The following is a 25,706-nucleotide window of genomic DNA, read 5'->3' as shown; positions in this document are numbered from 1 at the left end:
TCCGTAACATGGCATCAGCTCACAACAGTCGGGGAGCGAGTGTGAATCAGAGAAAAAACTGCGGCATTCCGTCGATAAAAAGTGACAAGTGCGGGCCGGGAACTGACAAGTGGAAGTTTTTTATTTTCTACATTTATTTACACGCGTACGTACTTGTGTAAGTTTTTTAATTATTATCGTTATTACGATTCTTTTTAACACCGTTCTTCGCCGCATCGCCTCATAAACTCGCGTAACGAAAGAAATGTCTGATAATGCAGTGAGGGAAAGATTGGTGGAAAAAATTTATAAATTTAACACGGAAGATGTTGTCGCTGTGTTGTTAAAGGTGAGTGAATTATTTCAACGCAAACATGACTCCGGCTGTCCTCGCGGATTATTTCAATTAGCGCATTGCCCTCTGCAGCAGACGCTCGCCTCTAATGACCAGTGTTCGCATATCTACGTGCAACACTGGTGTCAGGATAGATCAGTGATCGAGAAAACGAGACACACGTGGTTCCGTGCGTTAAACTTCCAGACAGTTACATATATATATATATACACACACGGTATAAACGGACGGTTAAAACAGTGTCAATTTTTTTCTTTACCATACGCGACGGATCTCAATGTCAGCCGGCATTCCATCCGATTTGTATTTTGAATCTTCCGTGAGTTAACGGTTCGAAATTCGAATTATTTGAATATCGCCCGGCAATTTCAAATGCGTTCAAATTGTACATTAACGTTTAAATTGTGTTTTTTTTTCTCTCTCTCTCTCTCTTTCTCTCTTTCACGCTACTTTCAATTTTGTATCTGCGGAAATGTGAATACGAACGTGTATCTTTGCGCAATAAATTAATATCTATATCTCGCACGCACGCCTGTGTTAATGTATAAATGTGTGTTACAGCTGCGTTATACGCGTCAGCGAATACGCTGAGATGTGTGAGTCTGATTCATTCTCGACAAAGACATTAAATATTATTTCTCCCGCGGTAGAAAACGATAATATCTGACGTGACAGCATCCTGCGAAGCTGATATCTCTCTGGCTTATGACAATGAATTCCCTGCACAAAACACTGTGTAATACATTTTACAGAACCAGTTGGACCACTGCTGTGAGGATATAGTGAGCGCAAGGATCGATGGGGAAAAATTATTGGTGAGTGATAAATTGGCGAATGATTTCTTATTTTTCGCACCGATTATCGGCCATGTGTCTACGTTTTATCAGACTTTTGCCACCGGGTGAAATATTTGATGCGTTCGCGTTTATTTTCGCTAAACATACGCGCGGAATGTACACAGGTGCGGTTGGAAATATGCGGCAATGAAAATTTTTCGCGAAACACGCGCTACGCGGAGAGAAATTTTCAGTTCCTGCTACCGCTCATTTCTTAAATATTTTCATTTTTTACCACAATCGACAAAATATAGTTCTAGGTAGAAAATGAAAATTAGTTTTATAGCCGTTACTGTGACAAATGAAATTTTTCTCCGTGTATACGTGAAAATTATTATTAAATTTATCAGCGAAAGGTTTATTATAGGATTTCACAGAAGCACGGAAATGTATAATACTTCCGGAACAAAAAAAAAAAAATAAGGCTCGATCACAATTTTCCTCTCACGTATACACGTATAAAAGTGTAATTTCCTTGAATACACGCGTCGGGAAGGATTGTTTATGGAATAACGAAATAATATAATGTGGGTTTTTTATCTTGAAAAATATTTGTCTTCGCCACGTGTCACCATGATTCGAGTTTATATTTAGTTGAAAGAAAATATCGTACAAATGTAACTATTTTGTGTAATTATAGTTGTTACTAATAAAACATTTAACAACAAATTATCGCAATAGTTTAAACAGAATTTAATACCATTGACCACGATGAAAAATAATGGTAACAACATACAAGATTTTCCGCGATAAAACATATTTACATTTTTTACCCAAAGTTACGTTTTCCGTTTATGGATAAGAAAATAAAAATAGACAAGGACTTGTTTATATTAACGACAAGTAGAAATTCATTTCGTTAATTTATAGGAACTTCCGAGTAAAGTTTTCTAGGAAAAATCTATTTTTTTTTTTTTTTTCCACAACGGAAAGCTAGTTTCATTCCTTTCAAACTATGTTTCTCATACCACAAGAGATCTAATTAGAGCCACGAACGGAGACGTTGAGGATGTCTCACGCGTACAGTCCAGGAAAAAAGTTTATAACCGTATAAAAAGTTAGGCCGATCAATTTTAAAAATTCTACAATCGTATCGTTTGTCATGGTTTTATAATAAATCAGGGTTTATCTTAGATATGGAATAAAAGAATTTTTTACGAACCGTTTTGAAAGTGGTTTTTTGTTTTTGGTTCTATCGCAACGTTGATACACTTTTATAAATAAATCGAGAATTGATTTTCAGCGATTTTAATTGCTCACGAGCAACGAAACTATTTTTTTTTTTCTCTCTACGCGATAAAAATGTATCGTTTATAAATTAAATTTAACCTGATCGAATTGTCATCGCAAGATAAAATTCAAGTGCAAATAACCGATGAGTGTTTGTATATAATTGAGGTGAATTTTACTGAAAATAAATCGAAGTTTAATGTCGTTTTCTACTTCGTACAACAACACAGGAAAACTTTCATTCTACCTATGAGTGACGTAGGGGAAAAAACAAAAAGTGTCGCGAGCCAAGAAACATCGATCATATACTTGTTTCAACATTGAAAGGAAAATTCTGAGAAACCTTCGAATGTTCATTACCGTGCGATTTGTTTAATTGCCTTTGATAATAAGGAAGTTCCCGATTCTTGAAAAGTGAAAGACACCGAAAGCGATGAATTTATTTCAAAGTGCGTTGACGTGGCGCTCTTTAAAATGCGTCTCGGTTGACGATTTCACCAATTTTCACGCTTCACCTTAAATTTTACTTTACAAATAGCCGGATATCCGATTATAACGAGTCTCCTGAGTTGAATCTCCCAAGTCTCTAATTCGTACAAAACTGCGGGATTCGTAAATTGTGGGTTATTGGAACGGTGATTAACCTCAATATGCACTCGAACATATTCCCATTTTTAAATGTTTCAACTTAGCAAAGGTAAAAGCGAGCGTTCAAAACAATCCTCAAAGTTTCCTTCAATCCTTTAATTCACGCCGGGACCCTCAACGTCCCACATTTTTATTTATTAAACTATTTTTTCGTTAACGACTGATAAGATTTTCGGTACCACACTGAGAAAAATTTCATTTGTTACGGTAACTTCCGCTATTCGACCATGAAAAACCAAATACCAATTTTTACACAAACTTGATACAAACCAAAAAAATTTTCTTCTCGCAGTATTTGTTTGTTCGCCATATCGGATCAGTCATTTTGAATTATCGAATTACGAGTTCAGAACAGTTGTCAGTGACCCCGAAAGCCGATGTATGCAAAGTTTCAAATGAATCATATGTTTATCATCGGTTTTACCGGCGACACTTCCGTACAAGTTGCACCGCAAAAATATGTTACCATTAATTTCTCCGCCTCGGTGTAAACTTTTCGATTTATAAAACGACTCAATTTGCCTGCATTGAAGATTTTCTAAGCACTCATAATTAGTCGAGTCGGAGAAAAAAAAATGATGTGTACAAGGTATAAGTTACTCAGAGGATGCAAATTATCAAATCAATTATCAAAGGCTTCAAGATGATCTCGCGAATATCAAAGCTTATTTGTATCGACGCGTTTCTAGCAAAGGAAAAAAAAAAGCCACGGATCCTTAACCGCAATGATATCTGTTTTTTTTTTTTTTTTTTCTTTTTTATCATCGCTGCCATGCAACAATATAAAATTTACATGCGTGACACCTGCTGAATGATCAGTTTTAATTGTAAAATATTTCACGCGGAAAGTGAAGGTCGTGAAAAATCTTCTTAAATTGTATAACGCAATATTTGACCGAGTTCGAAGTCGAGAAATATTTGTAAAAACGCGTCCGAAAGTATTCTGTATAATTTAAAAGATACAGATGATAAGAGCGAGTTTTAATGTGAATATAATCACATATTTACTAATGTTTAACCGTTAAATTTATTCTCGAATAAATATTCTTACGCGTCCTCTCAATCTTGTTAGTCAAATATCTGGAACTGTAGATTAAAATGAAACAATTGAAACGTATGTGAGTAACTGAACGTGATCGGATGATTCATTAACATTATTATTCATGCAAAGGATGATAGAAAGATTACGTGCATATGTATATACACGTACATTTTTTTTTTTCAATATACCAAGCGTTATGACGACATTTCATGTACACATGTTCTTGTACAAATTGTTGCTCTGCGGCTCGAGGAGATATTTTTGTTGTAAGATACGTATTGCGGTTTAGATAATACATCAGCATTGCCAACTGGCAACCGTTGTCAGAGTCATTAAGCATCGCGAGCATTTCGAGATGTAAGAGAAACGAGACGTGTCAAAATTACATGCAAACGCAGCCTAGAAATCGAGAGATTGCACTCGGAGAAAACGTTTTGCTCGTTGAAGAAAAAATCAAAAAAATCAATTTGTCAACACATTTTGCAGAAAATTTTCTCGCGGGAGCGCAATATTTTGTTGCGAAAGCCAAAATTAATGAAATATTTGTTTCAAAATCGCAAAAAAAAAAAATTTCGGTGAATAATTTAGTCCATTTAATGAAACAATACTTTTTCCATGGTATTAGGAAAATATTGAATGCGCTTTGGTAGATTCAACTAAATCGTTTCGTACAGTTCGCTAAATCTATTCGGTGGATAAAGATTAGTCAAATTTACGAAATCACGAGAGCTATTAATCGATTAACGCCATCGAATAATACGTTACATCGTAGGTCTACAAAATTTTTTGATGAAGTGGCAAAATACTTTCCGTGACGCGTTAAAAATCCTTTCTCGCGAGAGAAGTAAGGTGAGCAGTTATTAGGAGGAGTTCCAGGCATCGGTCAAGTATAATCGGCAGAACTAAATCATTCGTGATCCGATACAATTGAATCAGCCAGTCAATTCGCAATCGCATATTTCTTCGTCCTTGTTTGATGCGGCGCTTAATTCGTGCAGCGTAAATTACAATCAAACGATCATTTTTTCAGTTACCACAATAAAACAATCATTTTTCAATCTTTACAAAATGATTTCGCTGCGCGGATCTGATTTCGCAATCGCAACAAAATCTATGAGTTTGTGGTGCGAAACCTTTTCTTGGACGTTACTAAACCATTTTGTTTTCTGCGCACTACAAAATCAACAAAACTTTTTAGTCACGTGAAAATAACGTTTGATCGGGTGTACATTAACCCTGAAATTTCGTTGCCAGGACAAAATTTTCGTCATTACCGCGAATTACATAAATTCATAGTTAATTCATTTTACAGCGTCATTCGCAATACTTGAGAATTTCATAAATATTACTGTAGCTGCTGGTTCTCAAATCTACAAATTTCACTTTTACCAGAATGACTCAATACAATTCCAAGTGTGATTCAACCGAGCATTTTGTTTCCAATTAAACGGTACGTGTAAGTGATATTCACCAAGTCGGTAAGAAACCTAACTCGATTTGTAAAAATTAAACAACAGCGAAGAGCTCTGTGTTAAAATTTTAAACGAACAATTTTACTTTTCACCGAATGTAAAATGCTGTTGTATAAACATCTGTAAAAATATCTGTTCAGGACGGTTTTACGCCATTGGTTTCAAACTCGAAATCAAAATCCAAAAATTTTCTAACGGTGGATTTAAAATGTCAGATTGAAAGTGTAAAATTACTCCTTTCTTCGCCGAATTTTCCGCTCTAGGTTTTTATTTTCAATCGCTGATTTCGCATGCGAATTAACACGTCACTTTGAATTTTGAGAATCTTTCAAATTTTATCCCGTATTCGAAATCGGTAACCTTACAATAAATAAGTTTAAAAAAATTATTAAAAACCATCGGAAACGAAACGTTTCCTTTTATTTTTTCTCTAGAAACATTGTTTAATCACTTTAAATAATTTTCTAGCACTTGACGGGTAAAAGTAACTCGTGGACGAACAGATTGGAACCATCCGTGCACAGGTGAGTGATAATCATCGATATTTACACACGAAGAATGATAATGTGAAAAATTGACTCGCGTTGCCGAATCCCGATTTACAGATAACGGTTACAACGGTATTTCCAATGAAGAATGATATTTTTTTTTTTTAACGATGATATTATTTCGATCGAAGGATTTAAAGTTTCACGAATTTCGATCATTACTAATTTTTCCAAATAATAACATCTGGATAATTTGTCAAATTAAAATTGCTTTCAACAAAAATAAATTCTTACTTTTTGTTTTCGAAAAATACGTGCGAAAATCAACGATTTTACGTTTTTTGAAACTTTTTTCTTACATTTATACGTACAAGCCGGGAGAAATTTACGCGGTTTCAAACGAACACCGAAAGCATCCTGACCCTCTTCGTTTTCTTTTGCTAACCACGCGCAAATTACGCTACTTGAGTACTGATCGTGAGTGCGGACGGTAATTTGATCAGTCCGTTACTTGCCCACCTGTAGCTATAACTATCCAGAGTCAAAAGGTATTTATACACAGTCGTGAAGCATGCGGGAAACCGAATACTCGGCTTTACTGGCTTCCGTTAAATACACAAAGTAATGTGATAACTTTAAAACTTTAAAATTTCTTTGATGCGGTAATTTTACACAATACGAATATATTACACATATCGTAAACAATATACTGTATCGTATAGTCTATGCCGATAAAAATGGATAATTTATTGTTTGGTCATGAAACAAAATCATGCGTTATAATGACTGATATATATATATATATATATATATATATATATATATATATATATGTATATTTTTTTTAACATAAAAAATAAATACAAAGAGAAAAAAAAGAAAAAAAAACAAAAAACTTGTTCTCTTTCATTTTCCAGGGATTTGTGCGAATTCGTTGAGAATCTGTTGAGGAATCCATCGGATTATCTGACCGATCAGCGATTTTCGGACGAAGAATTTTCACCGGCGTACGAGGAGGATTACTCGAGCGAAAATGAATTCTGGGGTTCGGATTTTGAGGACGAAGGTCCGCACTCACTGATATCAACGGTCGACGAGTCGGATTCATCTAACGAAAAAGAGCCGGAGTCAGATTTGAAAATATACTCAAACGACGAATCGTGGACCGAGTCTAAAACCATAAGTGAGGGTGTTTCCCCTGAATCTATGGAGGAAATCGAGCCCGAGGAAAACATGTACACGAACAAGTCGGACGTGGTCAATTTTCAGGTTAAAAAAACCGGTCTGAACATAGTCGAACAGATGAAAATCTCACTGGCGCAACAGAATTTCAATCAGAAGCCAAAGATCGGTCCAAAACCGAAGTTCCAAATTCCTAATCGTCGGAACGCGGAGTTTGGGTCGTTTAAACCAAAGGTACCGGAGCCGTCCGTTCCGAGATTTGATTCGTGTTCTAAATTCCCGGGAAATGAACGTCATAAAAAGTTGCCCGTTCCTACCGGCGTCAACGATTTTGCGAAAAAAACAACGCCGAAACAATCGCCGCTCGGTTCGGAGGCCTTTCCGAGCGTAAAAGAAGCGCGGGAGATGCTGTCACGTGACCGTGCGTGCGCGCATGCGCGTAAACCGATGCAGAAACCGCCGGTTCCCCCACCGCCCGATAAAACCGTCGCAAAATCGGCGATCCTCTTGCCTAAGCCACCGGAAAACCCGAGAATCTGCCCATCGCCGCTTCCTTCATCGAAATCTGCCGATGACAGCGACGACGGAATCTACGAACCGATCGACGAACGGCTTCTCCGTGGAAATTTTGGACAGCTCAAAAATGGCAGCACGCAATCGCTGGTAAACGAAAGCATCGGCGAAGGTTCCCTTGAAAGCATTTACCATGAAGCGAGGATCGGCAGCGATAATGATGAGAATTACGAAACACCGGATAAACACGTACCGGAAGGAGTGAGTCGGTTTTTTACTGACGAGGAAAATTTTATCATCTTTATCGTCGCGTTGTACAAACTCGGAAAAATATTCACATTGGTTTTTTTTTTTTTTCTTTCCTCACCATTGTACGAAAATTTTCAAGTAAAATTTCACCGTTTCCGATTTTTCAAGATTTTTACCAAAGACTCGACCGTTATTTACTTTCGATGAATGCGGTAAATTTTGAAAATTTTTAACATAAATTCGATCGTTTATGATTTTTGAAAAATTCAGTATATTTGGGACTCTTTTTTTTTTTTTTTTTTTTGAACATCTGTGAGAAAAAATTGCACTTCTTGTGATTTTTGAAAATTTTCATCAAAAAACCTGACCATCTTTTATTTTTGATATGCTGTGTAAATTTGGACCATGTTTTTTTTTTTTTTTTTGACAATTTCAAACAAAAACTCGATCACTTCTGATTTTTGAAAATCTTGAAATAATTCAAAAAAAAAATAAAAATTTAGGCCTTTTTATTTGAATATTCTCAAGTAAAACATGCACAATTTTTGATTTTTTTAAATTACGATCAAAATACTTGACACCTTCTTGTATTTTTAATAAATTCTGAATTTTGAAAATATTGACCAAAAACCAGACAATTTTCGAGTTTTGATAAGTTCATTAAATTTGGACCCTTTTTTTTTGTAATTTCTCAAACAAACACTAGATTATTTCAGATTTATGAATATTTTGACCAGAAATTTGACAACTTTTGAAAAATTCATTAAATTTTGAGCATTTTAAAAAAATTTTACCAAATAGTTGAGCAATCTGAGTTTTGTTCATTCTCCGTAAAAAAATGTGGTATTCGGATAAATCTTTTTCAGTGTTAGCTGTGACAGTTAAAACTTTGATAATTTTGAATTTTTATCGGTAACATAGTCATAAAAGTAGCATCAAATTTGTCATGAAGTGACACAGTTCTTTTGTTATTTACAGCCGCCGGTCCATTTGCTGCCTAAGAAACCGATCCAGCAAATCAACAATTTACGATATGCAAAAAATCGGCTTATTGATCCAGTAGGTATTAAATCAATTCTCATTGCAAGATGATGGACGATTTTACTTAACACCGGTCGGTCAAGAAATTGATCGTTCGAAATCGTTAGCGATCAATACAGATTGTTAGAACATCGTTTGTTCATAGTGCCGATTGATCGATGGATCGTAAACCTGATTATTTAAAAAAACCGTTTTATCGATGATCGTAAAAATCTCCGAACTAAAATTTTTCTAAAATTATAATGAATTTTCTCTTACTACAAATAATCGTTTTTTTTTTCACGCTATATTTTACAAAAAATATCAGCACAAAATTGGAACGTTAAAATATAGATCTTTGACCTGTCGATTCGAATTCGACCGAAACGAACATTAAAAAATGAGAAAAATCGATTCCTCCATTTACTTCCGTTACTTTTCGAACAGAGAAACATGCAAACTATGACCGTATTTAACAATGTTAGTAAAGACTCCGGAAAACCGCAGATAAGCTTGTTTCCAATGTGGTTTAAGATAGAATGACTTTGATCGCAACTGGGATTACCGAAGTTTCAAATATATGAGTAAAAACTGAAATTGGTAATCACTAATCCATTAACAATTAACGAGAGTACATTACAAGATATAAAATTTACTTGAAACTTGAGGAAAAAAAAGTTGTCAACTCCTGTCGTAACGAACCAATGTCAATTCACGTCAATCACTCACGTAACTGTTTTTTTGCGGTTTTCACGTTTGCAACAGAGATGCGTACGTGACAAGACAAGGCACGTTGTCAACCGTCATCAATTCGCGTATAAATCATCGTATTTCATTCGATTTACAGAATGACGACGACGACGACGATGGATATGAGCAACCGATTTCAACGGTACCACCATCCCTTCCTCGTCGCGTACCAGCAATACAATCGGAGATCAACAGTTTAAAACGTTTGTCATTTTTTTCATACTTTTTACTCTTACCTCGATATTTTCAAAATCTAAATCGTACAGAGAAAAAAATTTCTTACTATTTTTATTCATTTATTTTTTTTTTATAATTATAATTACCAGAAGGTTGCAGCAAAATCGGTATCGTTCTAATAACGGTTTAAATATTGTTCGTATCAAAACAAAAAATAGAAAAAAAAAAAAAAAATAAGAATAAGACATTTCAAATATGGCTGAAAATTGGAAGATTAGTGGAAAAAAAATAAAAAATCGTTGCCACTGCGGATTGCAAGTTGTAACTATACAACGGTTCAGAGATAAAGAGATAATTTTTATATCGTTACGTATTTCAACTAAAAATATCACGTGACGATTATCAATTTTTGAGATGTTTTAAACCAATTGAATACGACGAACGATAATACATGGAGGTGAAAGTGTTTTTCACGGTTTATTTTTACAGCAGCATTTTTCAACCCCGTGACAACAGATATGACAAAAATTCTGATCAAGTTCGCGACGTTTTTCATTTTTATTTTCTTTTCTTTCCTTTTTTTTTCGTTCCTTGCTTTAAATCGGAATCTTAGGATCAGCTTAGAATTGTTAAATTCCAAAACATCGTTGCTACAATAATTCTAAATCGAGTTACAAAACAGTTCGGTTCATTATATCGAACATCATTAATATGTATTAAACTGGATCAAAAAAATCCACTATTTTTTTTTTTTTTCTTCAAAATCCCCTCTGAAACACTTTCGTCGTGGGTGAAAAAAGATGCCCGTCAAAAGCGGAACTCTTAATATTAATATCTTTAGAGGTCGCTCATCGCGGATTTCTATTTTCTATTTAAATAGGATAGGACATTTTTTTTTCGCTTTTTGTTCAAATTTTGTAGCTCACAAACCAATTTTAAAGGCAAGTGAAAATTATTTTATTTTTTCTAGATATGGAATGGAAAATTTTAAACTAGAATGTTTGAAAAGGAATTTATCGTTAAAGGTAGAATTGATTTCAGTAAGGTTATTTGTCATTGAAAAGTAGAGCTTTAAAAATTATAAAATTGTCGACTGACTTCCTTCCTCATAGAAAATCACAAACTATAGAATTTTTAAGAAAAATTTCGTAATATTTAGTAACAAGTTTTAACATTTTGCCATTGGCTAAGAAAAAAAATAGTTGACTTTACTATAAATTGAACTTTGAGCTTGAATAACTTTGGAAGCAGTCAATTTATCAAAAAATGACAAGAGACACTTTTTGTAGAGTGTTCAATTTCCTATAAAAATGTGTACGAGTCATTTGGATTTGTTTATTGGTTCGTGAGGTACAAAATTCTAAGAAAAAAACAAACAAACAAATTTCCTATGCTATTTAAATGGAAAATAGAAATCCGCGATGAGCGACTTCTAAATATTAATATTAAGAGCTCCGCTTTCGACCGGCGTCTTTTTTCACCCCTCCGAAAGTGTTTCGGGTAGTGTTTCGAAAAAACAAAAAAAAAAAAAATAAATAGTCGATTTTTTTTTTGAACAACAACAACAATTGAAAGGATGCCAATGAAGCAGTCGATATGCATCAGGCTTAAGTCACATTGATAATTATTCCGGGAGCTTCAAGTTCCTTCTTACGCAAGGAGGATGTAATTCCCGAACGAGAAAACAAAAAAAAACTAAAAATACCGCAGTAAAAAGTCTACATCGCGTCGTCCTTACTCGTTTGGGTTCCAAGTGCAGGGCGATTGGACGTGAAAAAGTAAGAAGAGTGGAAGAAAAGTTTCATGCAAAAGCTGTGTGAGAAAAAGTTGTCGTGTAATAGGAGAAGCGCACATGTTGTACAAATGTTGTCCCTCGGCCACATTTACACTTGAACTAAAAAGTATAATAATTTCGTGTCATCTGTAATTATTCTCGGCTGCGTCAGTTCGCTCCCGACAATTCCATTCGACGGACATCGTCGTAGCCTTCGATATTTCACCAGGATAATAATAACAATAAGTTGTTGTTATAATAACGACAACAATGGTAATATTTATCGAGTAAATTTGATACAGCTCGAAAATACGCGGAAACGGCGAGTAATTATAATTAACGAACGAAGGACGTTGTCGCTAGGTTTCTCTATTCTCGTGAAACAGCAAAAGTAACACGTCGATCGGTTCATTCGTGGATTTGTAATCGCGGTACGATTGTCGATAACAATAGTCGGTCCTTGTTAAATTTGATGGTTATTAATTTTCAAACGTACGTATAGATGGAGTGAAAAAAAATAAGTAAATAAAAAATGGAGTGTAAATTCGTCCCGTCTTGACAGTTGTGCCCGGATTGTTGTTAAATAAAACGTGCGAAACGCGGAAAAGTGAAAATTGAGATAATGACTTCGGATCGGTTTTATCAGTCGACTACTTCCGGTGTTGTGCGGTTTTTCAGTGTATTTTATTGACGTAGTTGGATAAATTGATAGCGGAAAAATAGCGGACAAGCGAGAAAGAGAGAGAGAGAGAGAGAGATAGAAGAAGATCGGATGATGGTGATATGAATTCGAGTCATCAACTCCATCGAGTTATGGTGGAATGTGCTCCTGCTTTTATTTAAGGGTTGGTAGACAGTTATTGGGAGGTCTTGGAAGTCGTTTGGCCGACGAAGTCGCCGATATGATCGTCCGTATAAAACGCGGGCTTCTCAGGTGCTGTCATGCTCAGATGACAGAAACACCCGAGCTTTTGGAAACCCCGGAAACTTCGGAACCCCCAAAACCACCAGGTACCCGCTTCGTACGTCACGAGTGGAAAGAAAATTTTTTTAGATTTTACCACGCGATTGTAAAATTTCTGTGTATTTAATTGAACATGATTACGCATTTTCAAAATCCTTTTTGCAAAAATAGGGAAACCGATTTTTAACCCTTTCAGTCACACGTTTTTTAATTAAATATTTTTTGCCTGAACTTTTTTATTCGGGGTTTTTTGGGATCGCTGATCACGAATCTGAAGTCGAAATTTGATCATTTCTAAATCCAAGATGGCGGATGTGGAATCGAAAAAACTATCTAAATTCATTCTGCTTCGTACGTCACGAATGGAAAGAAAATTTTTTTAGATTTTACCACGCGATTGTAAAATTTCTGTGTATTTAATTGAACATGATTACGCATTTTCAAAATCCTTTTTGCAAAAATAGGGAAACCGATTTTTAACCCTTTCAGTCACACGTTTTTCAATTCAACATTTTTTACCTGAACTTTCTTATTCGGGGTTTTTTGGGATCGCTGATCACGAATCTGGAGTCGGAATTTGATCATTTCTAAATCCAAGATGGCGGATGTGGGATCGAAAAAACTATCTAAATTCATTCTGCTTCGTACGTCACGAATGGAAAGAAAATTTTTTTAGATTTTACCACGCGATTGTAAAATTTCTGTGTATTTAATTGAACATGATTACGCATTTTCAAAATCCTTTTTGCAAAAATAGGGAAACCGATTTTTAACCCTTTCAGTCACACGTTTTTTAATTAAATATTTTTTGCCTGAACTTTCTTATTCGGGGTTTTTTGGGATCGCTGATCACGAATCTGAAGTCGGAATTTAATCATTTCTAAATCCAAGATGGCGGATGTGGAATCGAAAAAACTATCTAAATTCATTCTGCTTCGTACGTCACGAATGGAAAGAAAATTTTTTTAGATTTTACCACGCGATTGTGAAATTTCTGTGTATTTAATTGAACATGATTACGCATTTTCAAAATCCTTTTTGCAAAAATAGGGAAACCGATTTTTAACCCTTTCAGTCACGCGTTTTTTAATTAAATATTTTTTGCCTGAACTTTTTTATTCGGGGTTTTTTGGGATCGCTGATCACGAATCTGAAGTCGGAATTTGATCATTTCTAAATCCAAGATGGCGGATGTGGAATCGAAAAAACTATCTAAATTTATTCTGCTTCGTACGTCACGAATGGAAAGAAATTTTTTTTAGATTTTACCACGCGATTGTAAAATTTCTGTGTATTTAATTGAACATGATTACGCATTTTCAAAATCCTTTTTGCAAAAATAGGGAAACCGATTTTTAACCCTTTCAGTCACACGTTTTGTAATTAAATATTTTTTGCCTGAACTTTTTTATTCGGGGTTTTTTGGGATCGCTGATCACGAATCTGAAGTCGAAATTTGATCATTTCTAAATCCAAGATGGCGGATGTGGAATCGAAAAAACTATCTAAATTTATTCTGCTTCGTACGTCACGAATGGAAAGAAATTTTTTTTAGATTTTACCACGCGATTGTAAAATTTCTATGTATTTAATTGAACATGATTGCGCATTTTCAAAATCCTTTTTGCAAAAATAGGGAAACCGATTTTTAACCCTTTCAGTCACACGTTTTTTAATTAAATATTTTTTGCCTGAACTTTCTTATTCATGTTTTTTTGGGATCGCTGATCACAAATCTGATGTCATAATTAATAATAAACTGTGATAAGGCTATGACATAAAAATTTTTGAAGTAGGGGTGAAAGATTTTAACGATTCATATTTTTTTTAATCAAATAGTCGGTGAATAGTTTCGAAATAATAAATAATTTGTGTAATGAAAAAAATATTTAGATACAAATTCTTCGTTCTCAAACATCAAAATTCACGGAAAAAATCACAGCAACAAAAAGAGATTCTTTTTCTTTTACTGATCTATTTTATGACTGGTGATAAAAAATTCGATAATTCGGACAAAAATAGTCTACTTTAAAAATTCAACATTCGTTAATAATAAATAATTATCCCTACAATCTCACCTGAACACTGTTAGAAAAATTGTACTAAAAATAATCTCCCAGCAGTTCCACTTCATGTTTGAGTTACTTTTCAAATTTCTATTGTAAGTGAATATGACAGAAATTATCGTAGTTTCAACATTTAAATTGTCGTATGAACATTTAATTTGCTTTGCTTCTTTCACTCTCTGTTATTAATGAATTAAAAAACGGTTAAATCAATCCAAAAATATTAGTCGTCGACCTGCTCTTGGAAATTTTTTATTTTCTAACCGTGAACGATGAAAATTTGATATTATATATCATACGTACATTTTTTTTACACCGTTTATCGTTTGCTTGGCGATAAATTGAACGAAATGTTTCGGTTCGTTTAGAATAGAATATATACGCGTTGTGTTTTTTTTTTTTTTTTTTTTTCGTTTTGTTGCGGGCATTAATTGTGCTCTCGTTACGCTAGATCGGATAACAAGGCATCGCTGCTTTTTGCATACGTCAAAGAAGTTGGATATATATAAAATTGCGGCCAGTCGTACCGGATACGGATTATATCGCTTATCACTGCGTCAGAGAGACTCGTTTTAAAAAGTAGAATAGCTTGCTTCAGCTTCGTTTCTTGCAGAAAACTTCTGAGGTTTATTCTACTTTTTTAGTCAAAAAAGCGAGCATTAAATTTTCGCAACGTTTGCAAGAAAATTTAGCAACAGTGATCGTAATGAGAAACAGGTAGAGAATTAATTTTCATTTTCTACCTAGAACTATATTTCGTCGATAGCGGTAAAAAAATGAAAACAATTAAGGACCGATCGGTAACCGGAACAAAAAATTTCTCTCAATGTAAATGTTTTTACGAGGCTATGATTTTCAAGTTTTTATAATTTTTTGTAGTAAAAATTATGACGTATAATCGAATTTATCCGTTCGTTTCAACTGTTTATATTTATTGAGAAGAAAAAGATTTTCTTACGATATCTGTTGGCTGATAATTTGAATTCTAATTCTAAACACGAAAACTGTACGTAAAGCGGAAAAGTCTGATTTAAATGTTACGTGTGAAAATAGCGACGAGTTAAACAGGATTAACCTCGCAAAACCGAGAGAAAAACAGAGAATTAGGCAGAAAATAGATTATCACACGATACGAAAAAGAAAGCGGAATAAAATTCTCGCGTGACTTTGCACGCGTTGATTAATCTCATGAAATATAACTTGCGTGCGGCGTCGAACGTTCTGCGTATCCACTTGCCAATAAAACTGTGATAAATGAATACCCAGCTTTTTTGAAGATCGAATAAATCAGTGGAGAAGGGTTGAAGTGAGGCTCCAATCAGTACAAAAAGCATTCCGCGTCTAATCAAGGATCGAATTAGGTCGCGTCTAGATTTCGGTCACTGTAAAAAATATTATCCGGAAACCAGCAGAGCGACCGAAAAAACGGTATAAACATTTTTTCAGAATTTATTTAAATTATTTTTTATAGAGTTATTGTAAAATTTGTTGATATATAAATATCACATTTTTTTTTCTCGCACAGTTAAGAAACTATTGTTAATTTTTCACCACGGTAAAAAAATGATATTTATCGTTGACAGAATTTCAAAAACGAAGACAATTAAAAGGAGTTTATAGTAACCGTGATTAAACATTTTTTTGTTAACTTGCATTCGAAAGTTGGGTAAATGAAGAAAGATCGTTTAAGTTTAAATTGAAGTAAAAAAGTAACCCAAAAGTTCTGGCACTGCCTGTTTTTTTGTTTTTTTTTTTGAAAAATTCTTCCCTGTGGTTTAAATGTTCGGAAAATGTTTTGCGTGCTTGAAATCGGACAAACGAGCTTTTCTAATTCACGCGTTAAATGTTATTTGATAATTAAATGATCCGTCGAAATGAAATTCTCTTCCCGGCGGAGTGTTGATAACGTTTTTGGACGAAATATTAATCTACGGCCAGTGAAAAGCATGAAAAAACTGGAATCGATCGATAGAAAAACGTATAAATGAAAAAAAAAAATCTCACCGCTTTAGGTTAAAAACGCTTATCATAAAGTTTCTTTTCAATTTTTTTTTTTTTTTTTTCAACCGATCAATGCCGCAGTTTTCTGATATTTTTCACTACCCTGGATTAATTTACGATTCAAAAACTTAAAAATTCTCCGGCCTGGAGTAGAATTTTCTTCAAAAGTCGATTAAAATTCACAAAATTTGTTACGATCAAATTGGAATAACTCGTTGTAAAGATTTAAAAAAATCAAAATAAAAAACCCACGCAGAACAATTGTTTCGCAGTATTTAACACCTCGGGGAACACTTTTGTGCCACAAAAGTGAGACGAAGAATAAAAATCCGAAAGTTACGAGTGAAAAACTAGGTTAAATTAATTTGAAAATTAATGCATGCGCGTAATGCTTGCCTGTCATTGCAATCCAGTTTTCCCATCAGGTAATTCATCATCCTGCCTCAGTTTTTACGTATCTCTTTCAAATTACTGCAGGACCTCGACCGACTTGCTCCGCGTCTCTGGACCGGTTACTGAAATTTTACTGAAATGTTTGAAACAAGGTCTGAGAATAAAATCCGGGGATGTTTTCAAGTATATTCTTAACCGCTCATCGTGAGTTTTTCAACCCCACGCTGAGAAGTGAAATTGACAGAGAGAGAGAGAGAGAGAGAGTGAGAGAGAGAGAGAGAGAGACCAACGCGTTGTCAGAGCCGCAGGCTTGTTTCTAAAACGAGCTTCAAAATATCATCTCAGTTTTGTTCGCGGTCTCGAGCTCGCCGGATTGACACTGGAATCGTTTTTTCTTTCTCCGATCGGTTTCATCGTCGCATCTTAATTTTTATCGATAGCCGGACGCGTTCGAGAAAAATAAATTTTTAAGTTTTCTTTCTTTTTTTTTTTCATTTTTCTCTCGAGGTAGTTTGTACGCTTTGATCGGTAGTTTTTTTAATTAATTTCATACTCAACAATCGCATGTTGTACGATAACGAGATTTGTCTGCTGGTGAGCTGAGAAAATGTCCTTTAAATATACCGAAAAATAAAACTTAAAATTACAAGCATAATAGCTTGGATGTGATTTTTTTTTTTTTTTTATTTAAAACCGTTTTAAAATTGAGAAAAATTCATCGGTTCCGATCGATCTCATTCCACCGACATTGCGACTAGTTTTCTTTACTCAACTATTTTTTCCCAAAACTTCACCGGGACACAATTTTTTATTTTTTATTTTTCGTTCAATCTTTTGCCGTCCAATATTCAATTTTCTAAGATTACACGGATATGAATTCCGATCAACGAATATCGGTATTCGACTGAGCATTGAAAATATAAAAATAAAAAAAATCAATTGTCAAGGTGAAATTGTGGAAAACGGTTGTCTAGAAAAAAAAAAAAAAAACAAAAAAAAACTAATAAATAAGCTGATGAATTTTTCTCATCTTTGAAAACACTTTGAAGTTTAAAATTCTCATCTAGGCTATTGCTTACAATTTTAACATTTTTTGTTTTTCACCTCACGAGTCGATATATTTTATTGATATCCGATGTGCGATTACGCAGTATGGAATTAATTAGAAATGATCAACATTCGTTTGCAGTGCGATTTATCCCGAGAAGATAAGCTGTTGTTTATTTATTTTATCTTTTTTTTTTTCTATCTTTTTTTTCGACAAAATCGCGAAAAACGGCTCGAAGGCGAGATTTCTTTTTTTATCGATGGCTGCGTCGGTCGGCGATCTCAAGAGAACCGTTTCTCTGAACACGGATGCGAGACGGCAAGCAAGCCTCTCGGAATGTCTGACAAACGCTGCGCTCACTGAAGCTCGCGAAAAATTAGCAAGTTTGTATTCGAATTTAAAATTCAACGATTTACCGAACGGAGAGAATATCGGTGTAAATTTTGCTCAAAATATCATAGTTTTTGTTTTTTTTTTTTTTTTTTTTTGTAATGCAAAATACACGCGTCGACTGTATTTTTTTGAATTCAATTCAGCAGATTTTGATTGGTACTACAACAAGAAAAGAATTCATTTACTGTTACACAAACCTGTATATCATTTGGATATTGCGAAATAAAGGTTTTGTTTAGTATTACTAAAATTTTACTTCAATCAAGTACAATTTATCAACTATTAACAAATTTGTTTGGCTCAAATAAAATTTGATGATGATGATGATGATGATAATAATAATAATAATAACGAGAAATCATTTATTTCGCTATATCCAAATATACGTTTTTGTTAAAAACAATCAAACTCTTTTCTCAGTGTGTTTTTAGACTAAATTCTGCACTTAACAAAGTATATTTTAACGAAAAACCTCGTCTGTCAATCTTTTCCTGCAGTTTTTAGTAGAATCTTCTCTTCTGTTCTCTCACAATCGGTGTAAGAATGGAAAAAGGGAATTTATCCAGGCAACAAAAGAATCAGCATCGGTAGGGGAAAAAAAAAAATATTCGTATTTTTGAAGGATTTTAATTCGCAACGGTTGCAAGAAAATCTAGCAACAGCGATCGTAATGAGAAAGAATAGCAACGGATGATAGAGTTTTCGGTAACGGCTACAAAAACCAATTTTCATTTTCTACCTAGAAGTGTATTTTGCGATTTTGGTAAAAAATGAAAATAGCTCAAGGACTGAGCGGTAACCGGAAATAAAAATTTCTCTCGTCGAAGTAGATAGAATATTAAACGTTAGTTTGACTGACGGGTGGATTTGTTTTTATTTCCAGAACGATTACCGCCAGGAAATTCGTCGACTTATCCACGGCTGAACAGCCATCATTCGTCAAATTCCGAATTATCGAACAGGCCTTTGCCCTCTCCGCCGAACCGGAACAGGCTTGATAGATCGGCAGAAGTACCCGGAAGTAGCAGCACTCAACCGTTCACGGAAAGGCCGTGGTTCCACAACGTCAGAAGAGAACAAGCCGAAGCCCTTGTCAGAGGAGGTGATAAGAAATAAGCCCCTCGTTTCATGAATCGTGAATTTAAGGAAATGGAATGAAATTTTTTTTCATTCACTCAAATAATTTTACACGTTTCACTTGCCGTATAAAGCAAAATAAAAAAAAATGCGTTTCGTTACAAGAAAAAATTTAAAATTAGTATTCAAAGTCGTTTTTCAACCAAAAAAAAAAAAAAAAATATACGAACGAGAAAAAAAACAAAAAAAAAAAAAAAGACAAGGGAGAATTTTTTTTTTTTTTCTACTCTGAATCATCCGTAATTTACGTGAAAAGTAACGCGTGTTTGTTTTTTAAAGGACCGCGGATCGGGACAATTTCACGAGCATTCGCAGCTGCGGGGGAATTCTCCGCTGCTACAAATTCAACGCTCGAAGGATGCTTTCTCGTAAGGCCATCCAGCACGAATGCCGAGCAACCTTTCACTCTTGTGCTCTGGGCGATAGGCAGACCCTACAATATTGCGATACGAAAGAGATTCGACGGGCAGTGAGTATATTTTTTCATAAGAAACAAAGCAAGGAAGAAAGAGAAATAATTTGAAAACGTCGACGATTCAGAATTTATTTACTTATTGTTCTCTTTTTTTTTTTTTTATATCTGAAGAGAAATTTTTATCTGACGACGACGTCATTTAATTTTTAATTTCATGTAATTAGTGACTGAAGTTTGAGGGGGCATTTACAGGAAGTTAAGTTAATTTTTGTTTCTTACGCAGTAAGAAAAGTTGAAATTTTTTCAGAGGATTTGAGTATGCAATTCTTACATCTTTCGGAGTGAATTTGTCTCATTATATTCTCAATTAAATGTACCAGGGTGATGCTCAGAGTGCAATTTTAACAGAGTGTTGAAAGGTGAAAATTCACTGCTCGCAAGGTTTCTCACTTGATATTTGTGGTATGGTATACGGATTTTTTTGACACAATCTATTTGCAAATGCAGACAAATCGTCATAAGATTGTTTCAATAGCTTCATTTCGAAAGAAAATACATAATTTTTTAGAATCATTACTAAAAACGAGCCGTTTTTCGACATGAAATTTACAAAGTCTCACTCCCAGGTGAGAAGTGAAGAAAAATTCTATGACGATGTGCGAAAAATACTTGAAAAAAACAGCGTGTAAAAATTTCAAATGATCCTGTCAGATACCGTAGGAGAAATTTTGCGCACAAGTTTGAAAAACGAAAAATGAAGAACAATGTATTAAAGTTTAAACTGTTTGTGACATCGAATTGCCCGTATGCAGACACGTAAAATTCAAAGATCTTCGACCGCGAACAAATTTTTTTAGGGCCAATATTGATACGGGCCATCAAAAAATGCGAGAAACCGAGAATAGATTTTTCGGCGATAAAAGCCCCCCTTTGAAGTTTATGACCAATTTTTCACAGATACGCACTCGGAGAACGGAAAGATGGAGAAGTTGTTTTCGAAACGATCGACGCCCTCGTTAATTACTATCAGAAGAACGATCTTGTGCTGAAAAGTAAAGGCATTCAAACCGGAACGACTCGGTTAACGCAAACGCCGCAGAAGAAGAACGATTGGACGGTTTGATTGGCCGATCGACGATCACGGTGACGTTTACGTGTAAGAAAAAAAAAAAAAAAAAAATCAAAGCTCCGACGCTTTAAATTCTATAAATCCTAAAGAGTGATAGCTTTAAGTATACGATTTGATTTTGAGCTTACATTATTTATAATCGATATCGAGAGGCGGCAGATACGAAGGAAAAAAAATTTTGCGCACTGACGTAAACAAGATTTAATTTGTCAAAAATTAAAAAGATAAAATGTGATCGATACTTTTATACGCCACTAGTTTTAGTCCAGTCAAAATTTGTCTGAATTAAAAATTATTTTCATCGAGTCATTTTTGAGCCGCATAAGCCGGCGTTTCGAGAATACGAGAAAATTTGACGTTTTTTGGGTTTTTTCTCAAAAACCGCTATCGATGGATGAAAAATGATTTGACCATCGTGCACAGCGGAAAATTCTACATCGAATTTCGTCCTCGCATGTCGGAAATGGAGTCGGATTGATGAATTACGTAGAAAGAAATTATTTTTAAAAAATTCCCCATACTCCGTCGATAAGCAGAATTTCTAGTTTACGTGAAATTTGATAGTCACTTATCGTCGATATGGCCATTAGCCCATTTTCGTTTCCAATTTCGGAAAATCGAATATTTTAGAGCACGTGTTAAAAGATATTGAAAGTATCAATTCATAAGGTGTAAATTTTTCAAAGTAACGCTTGTATCGAAAATTTTACAATGTATGGGGCATTCCATGTCAGCCCGGTTAACGTTCAACTGTTTTTTATTTCAGTCATCAGTCCGTCATTATCTCAATTTTCAAATGAACTCAGATTATTTTTAGACCTTCTTCTCGGACAGTAATAATCTAATGAAAACTTTGTTTACGAGCTTAAAAAAACGCTGAATTTCCAATAGTCCAAAAATTCGAATTACCGAAGACATTATTTTTATGGTATGATCCTACATTGATTAATTGGTAAACATAAATAACTTTTTTATTCCTGGTGCAGAAAACACCGTATCAATTATTAATATTTTTGATAAGCCAAAACTATTCGAAATTGAATAAGTAAATCGGGAAAAACAAATGAATAAAATCGATGCCAATTTTAGTAGTGACTCTAAATTTTATTGTTAAAACTTATTTCGTCTCATCTGAAAGAATAGGATCGATGTTTCATATTGTTGGCTTATTTCAGAGTTGAGACAATGGTGCGAAGAAAGAAAGTAAGAGAAAAAAAAGGATCCTGAATCTGAAAATTATGATAATGGACTGAAAGAATTAACCTCGGGAAATTCTCACTCGAGACTTGTACCGTAAGCTAACCACAGCCGTTCCTTTTAAAAATGTTCTTTTAGGATTAGAATCATTGCGTGTATAATATTATAAAATTTTAAACTGTACCCATTGTACGTATGGAATGATATCATCGCTTTGGAGTGTTTTTGAAAAATCGAAATTGATCATATGTTTCGTCGATTCCCGACGACGAAAATCCATTCCTACTTTCAAATCCAGTCAAGCGACTAAGAATTTCGAAAGTAGCAGAGTTAGCAGCTAAAGTCAAAGTTTTAAATTTCTTTCTTATTTTGAATTCAATTTTCTTGCATTGTGAATCAATTAATCATTGGCTAATGAGAGATTTCTTCTTAGATTTGTCTTAACAGCTGATCAGTTGATAAAATAACACATTCGTCTCATTGAAAATTAAAAATGAAAGCCGTGAAAAGATTTCAATTTAAGTGTAAAGAAGAATTACGAAAATTTCAAGAAAAAAATTCACGCGATTTTTTTTTTTTAAATTTGCCTCGTGATAATTAGAAACAATGGATAAAAATAATAAGATATAAAAAGAAAAATACCAACGTTTGTTAATAACAGTACATGAATTTTACGTACGTTCTTTTCATATCAATTTCATGCAATATTGTTAAATTGAAATATGGACATAATGACTTATTATCTATACATAAATAATATGTATAATTGGGGATTCCACGTCAAATCGAACGTAAAAAACGAGATTTTTTCCCTAACCAGTTCAGATTTTATCGCCCATTCACTCGCTTGAAGTTCGTATTGAAAGCATCAAATCTGAATATTTCAGATTTTCCTGACCAAGCATTTTCTTACCACACTATTGACGATTTCTCATTTTTTCAAGTCACCATAGCTTGAAATTCGGATGACATATGGTAAAACTACCTATACAAAAATTTCGCATCTTTGTATAAAATTTCTAAGAATAATTTTTTGCGATTTTTCATACCCCGTTAAAGTATCTTAAATCTTCGAAGATCTTCTGTAAAAAAAATAGTGCCCGAATCGAATTGGCTGAAATTTTTACACAGCATGTCTTGTTCAATACCAAAGATTGTCTACAAGTTTCGTAGTGGGTGGAAAATTATTTCAAAAGTTACGAGTAATAATTCGCATGGAACTGTGAAATTTCTCATTCATACGTACGATAATGTGGCGGTACGAACGGTGAAAGTGTACAATCGTTGTACTACGATACGCAACGCGTCGTTGAATTCTTTCCTTGGATGAATATGCTTGAAAAATATTTTCCGGCGGTACGAAACTCACATATCATCTCAGGAATCGTGATAAATGATAGACCGAAGTATACTCCTCGAGAAAAAGTCGACAATCGAGATTATAAACAACACGCGTAACAATTGAAGATCGCGTCGAGTGCGCAGCAGCGCTACGCGCAGGGTAAGCGGTGAGCTTGCCGCGCCGCGAAATTTGAACCGGAAGAATCCGGGCGAGAAGCGACTGTGTGAGTATTTGTTGACATATTTTCCGAACCACAGCACCGTCCACTATGAAATTTTCAGACGACCTTTCGCATTGAAGAAGGCACGCTGTGTATAAATTGTAGCTCATTCTATTCGGGTTGTTTTCAGTTACGAATAATTTTCGCGCATTTTGTAACAAAACTACACTGAAACAGGGTATGAAAAATCGGAAAAAAATACTCTCGAGATGTTCACGTGAGAACCTAAAATTTTTTTGTGACGAAACTTTATTCACATGTCGTCCAGGTTTTAAGCTTCGTAGACGCGAAAAATTTAAACATTGTTGAAATAAATTTATTTGATGAGTTGTCGTGAAGAAACTATGTGTCGGAAAAATCTGAAAAAATTCAAAGTTCAAATGGGTCACGGAAACCGACCGTTTGATTTGACGTGGAATACCCCGTATAAAAAATTCTTATAGTTAGTATATTTCTCGTGTAGTTATAAATTACGAGCATTTCGATATATAAATACATATATATATATATATATCTATATGTATAATCACATGACGGAAAATGTATTTATTTTAAATTTATATTAGAATAAAGAAATATTATGTATAAGTATTATAATATAAGTGCAATAGCTGTTTCTATAAGCGTTTCGTAATCAGCGACTGCACTGAAAAATGTGATTCTTGTAACATATAAAAGACAATTAGAGACGTATTTTTAATCTGACACAGGATAATAAATCCGTATCTTATATATCATGTATCTAGCGGGAAAAAATCGAAAGGCTATACATGTATCTAGTGGCAATATCGAAAGACTATTGCCACTGTAATTGTTTATATACCCTTGTAAATGTACACCGTATAAAATAATAATGTCGAATGAAATTTATAACGAATTTTTCTACAATTATTTGATGCAGTGTTCGTTTTTCAAATATGTCTATCATTCTGTACATAAGTGAAAAAAATAAATTCAAATGGTTTATCGAGAAATGTGTGATGGTAATTAATTTGCAAAAACATTGTGATAATATGCTGGAAATATATGTACGACAGCGTGAATCGTAATGGATTACATAATTCTGAGTATACGATTAAAATTCAAGTATCGATACGTATAGATATCGGTTAATTTACGAAACACCTGCTGATAAACAGGTCGTATTATCATCAGTAGCAATAATAAAAAAAAAACACCGCATTCGTTATTCCAATTCATCAATTTGTGCGATCAAGTGCAAAAGAAATTCAATAAACCGACGATAAAATGTAATCTACGATGTTTTCTGATCTAGATTAAAATTTTTCGAATCTAAAGTGAATTCGGGAAAAGAATTTCTGCCACAGTTCAAAGCGAGTTACAATATACAATATGTATATATCTTTGTTACGATCATTTTTTGTTACGTTTTCAACGCAACGTTTGCTTTCGATTAGATTAAATTATACGATCTCGAGTCCCCGGATACATAAATATCTAATAAAAAAAAATCTTCGATGAATTTCCGAAACATTTATAATGTGTATGAAAATAGTAATGAATATTACACTATGAACTCGTAAATGTGACGAGTCAAGCGTCACGTGTCGTACATAAAAGTCGTGAGTTAGTTTTGAGGATTCCGTTGATTTAAATAACCCGCGAATCGCGCACGTGCCTGAACGAGCAGTCAGTGTTGCCAATCTTACCGCGTTCGAATTTCAA

The 25,706-nt window shown here is 34.2% G+C and overlaps 1 protein-coding gene across 2 annotated transcripts; it reads left to right on the top strand.

Moving 5' to 3' along the window:
- The first annotated feature begins 8 nt into the window (after positions 1–8).
- Positions 9–24,986, top strand: LOC107221767 (B-cell linker protein). Of its 2 annotated transcripts, XM_046745522.1 has the most exons (10): positions 9–328; positions 1,087–1,149; positions 6,031–6,086; positions 6,968–8,006; positions 8,973–9,053; positions 9,862–9,967; positions 19,464–19,682; positions 19,997–20,186; positions 21,090–21,288; positions 22,437–24,986. In XM_046745522.1, the coding sequence occupies exons 1-9, from the start codon at positions 245–247 to the stop codon at positions 21,253–21,255; spliced, it is 2,004 nt and encodes a 667-aa protein (XP_046601478.1). In that variant the 5' UTR covers positions 9–244; the 3' UTR covers positions 21,256–21,288; positions 22,437–24,986. The 2 variants fall into 2 exon arrangements, with proteins under 2 accessions (XP_046601478.1, XP_015516374.2); XM_015660888.2 differs by lacking the exon at positions 22,437–24,986 and having other exon boundaries at positions 21,090–21,381.
- Positions 24,987–25,706: the final 720 nt, after the last annotated feature.

Source organism: Neodiprion lecontei, chromosome 7 (genome assembly GCF_021901455.1).
Source record: "Neodiprion lecontei isolate iyNeoLeco1 chromosome 7, iyNeoLeco1.1, whole genome shotgun sequence".
NCBI classification, from domain to species: domain Eukaryota; kingdom Metazoa; phylum Arthropoda; class Insecta; order Hymenoptera; family Diprionidae; genus Neodiprion; species Neodiprion lecontei.
The sequence above is the reverse complement of the archived record's forward strand: the minus strand, read 5'-3'. Positions and strand labels throughout refer to the sequence as shown.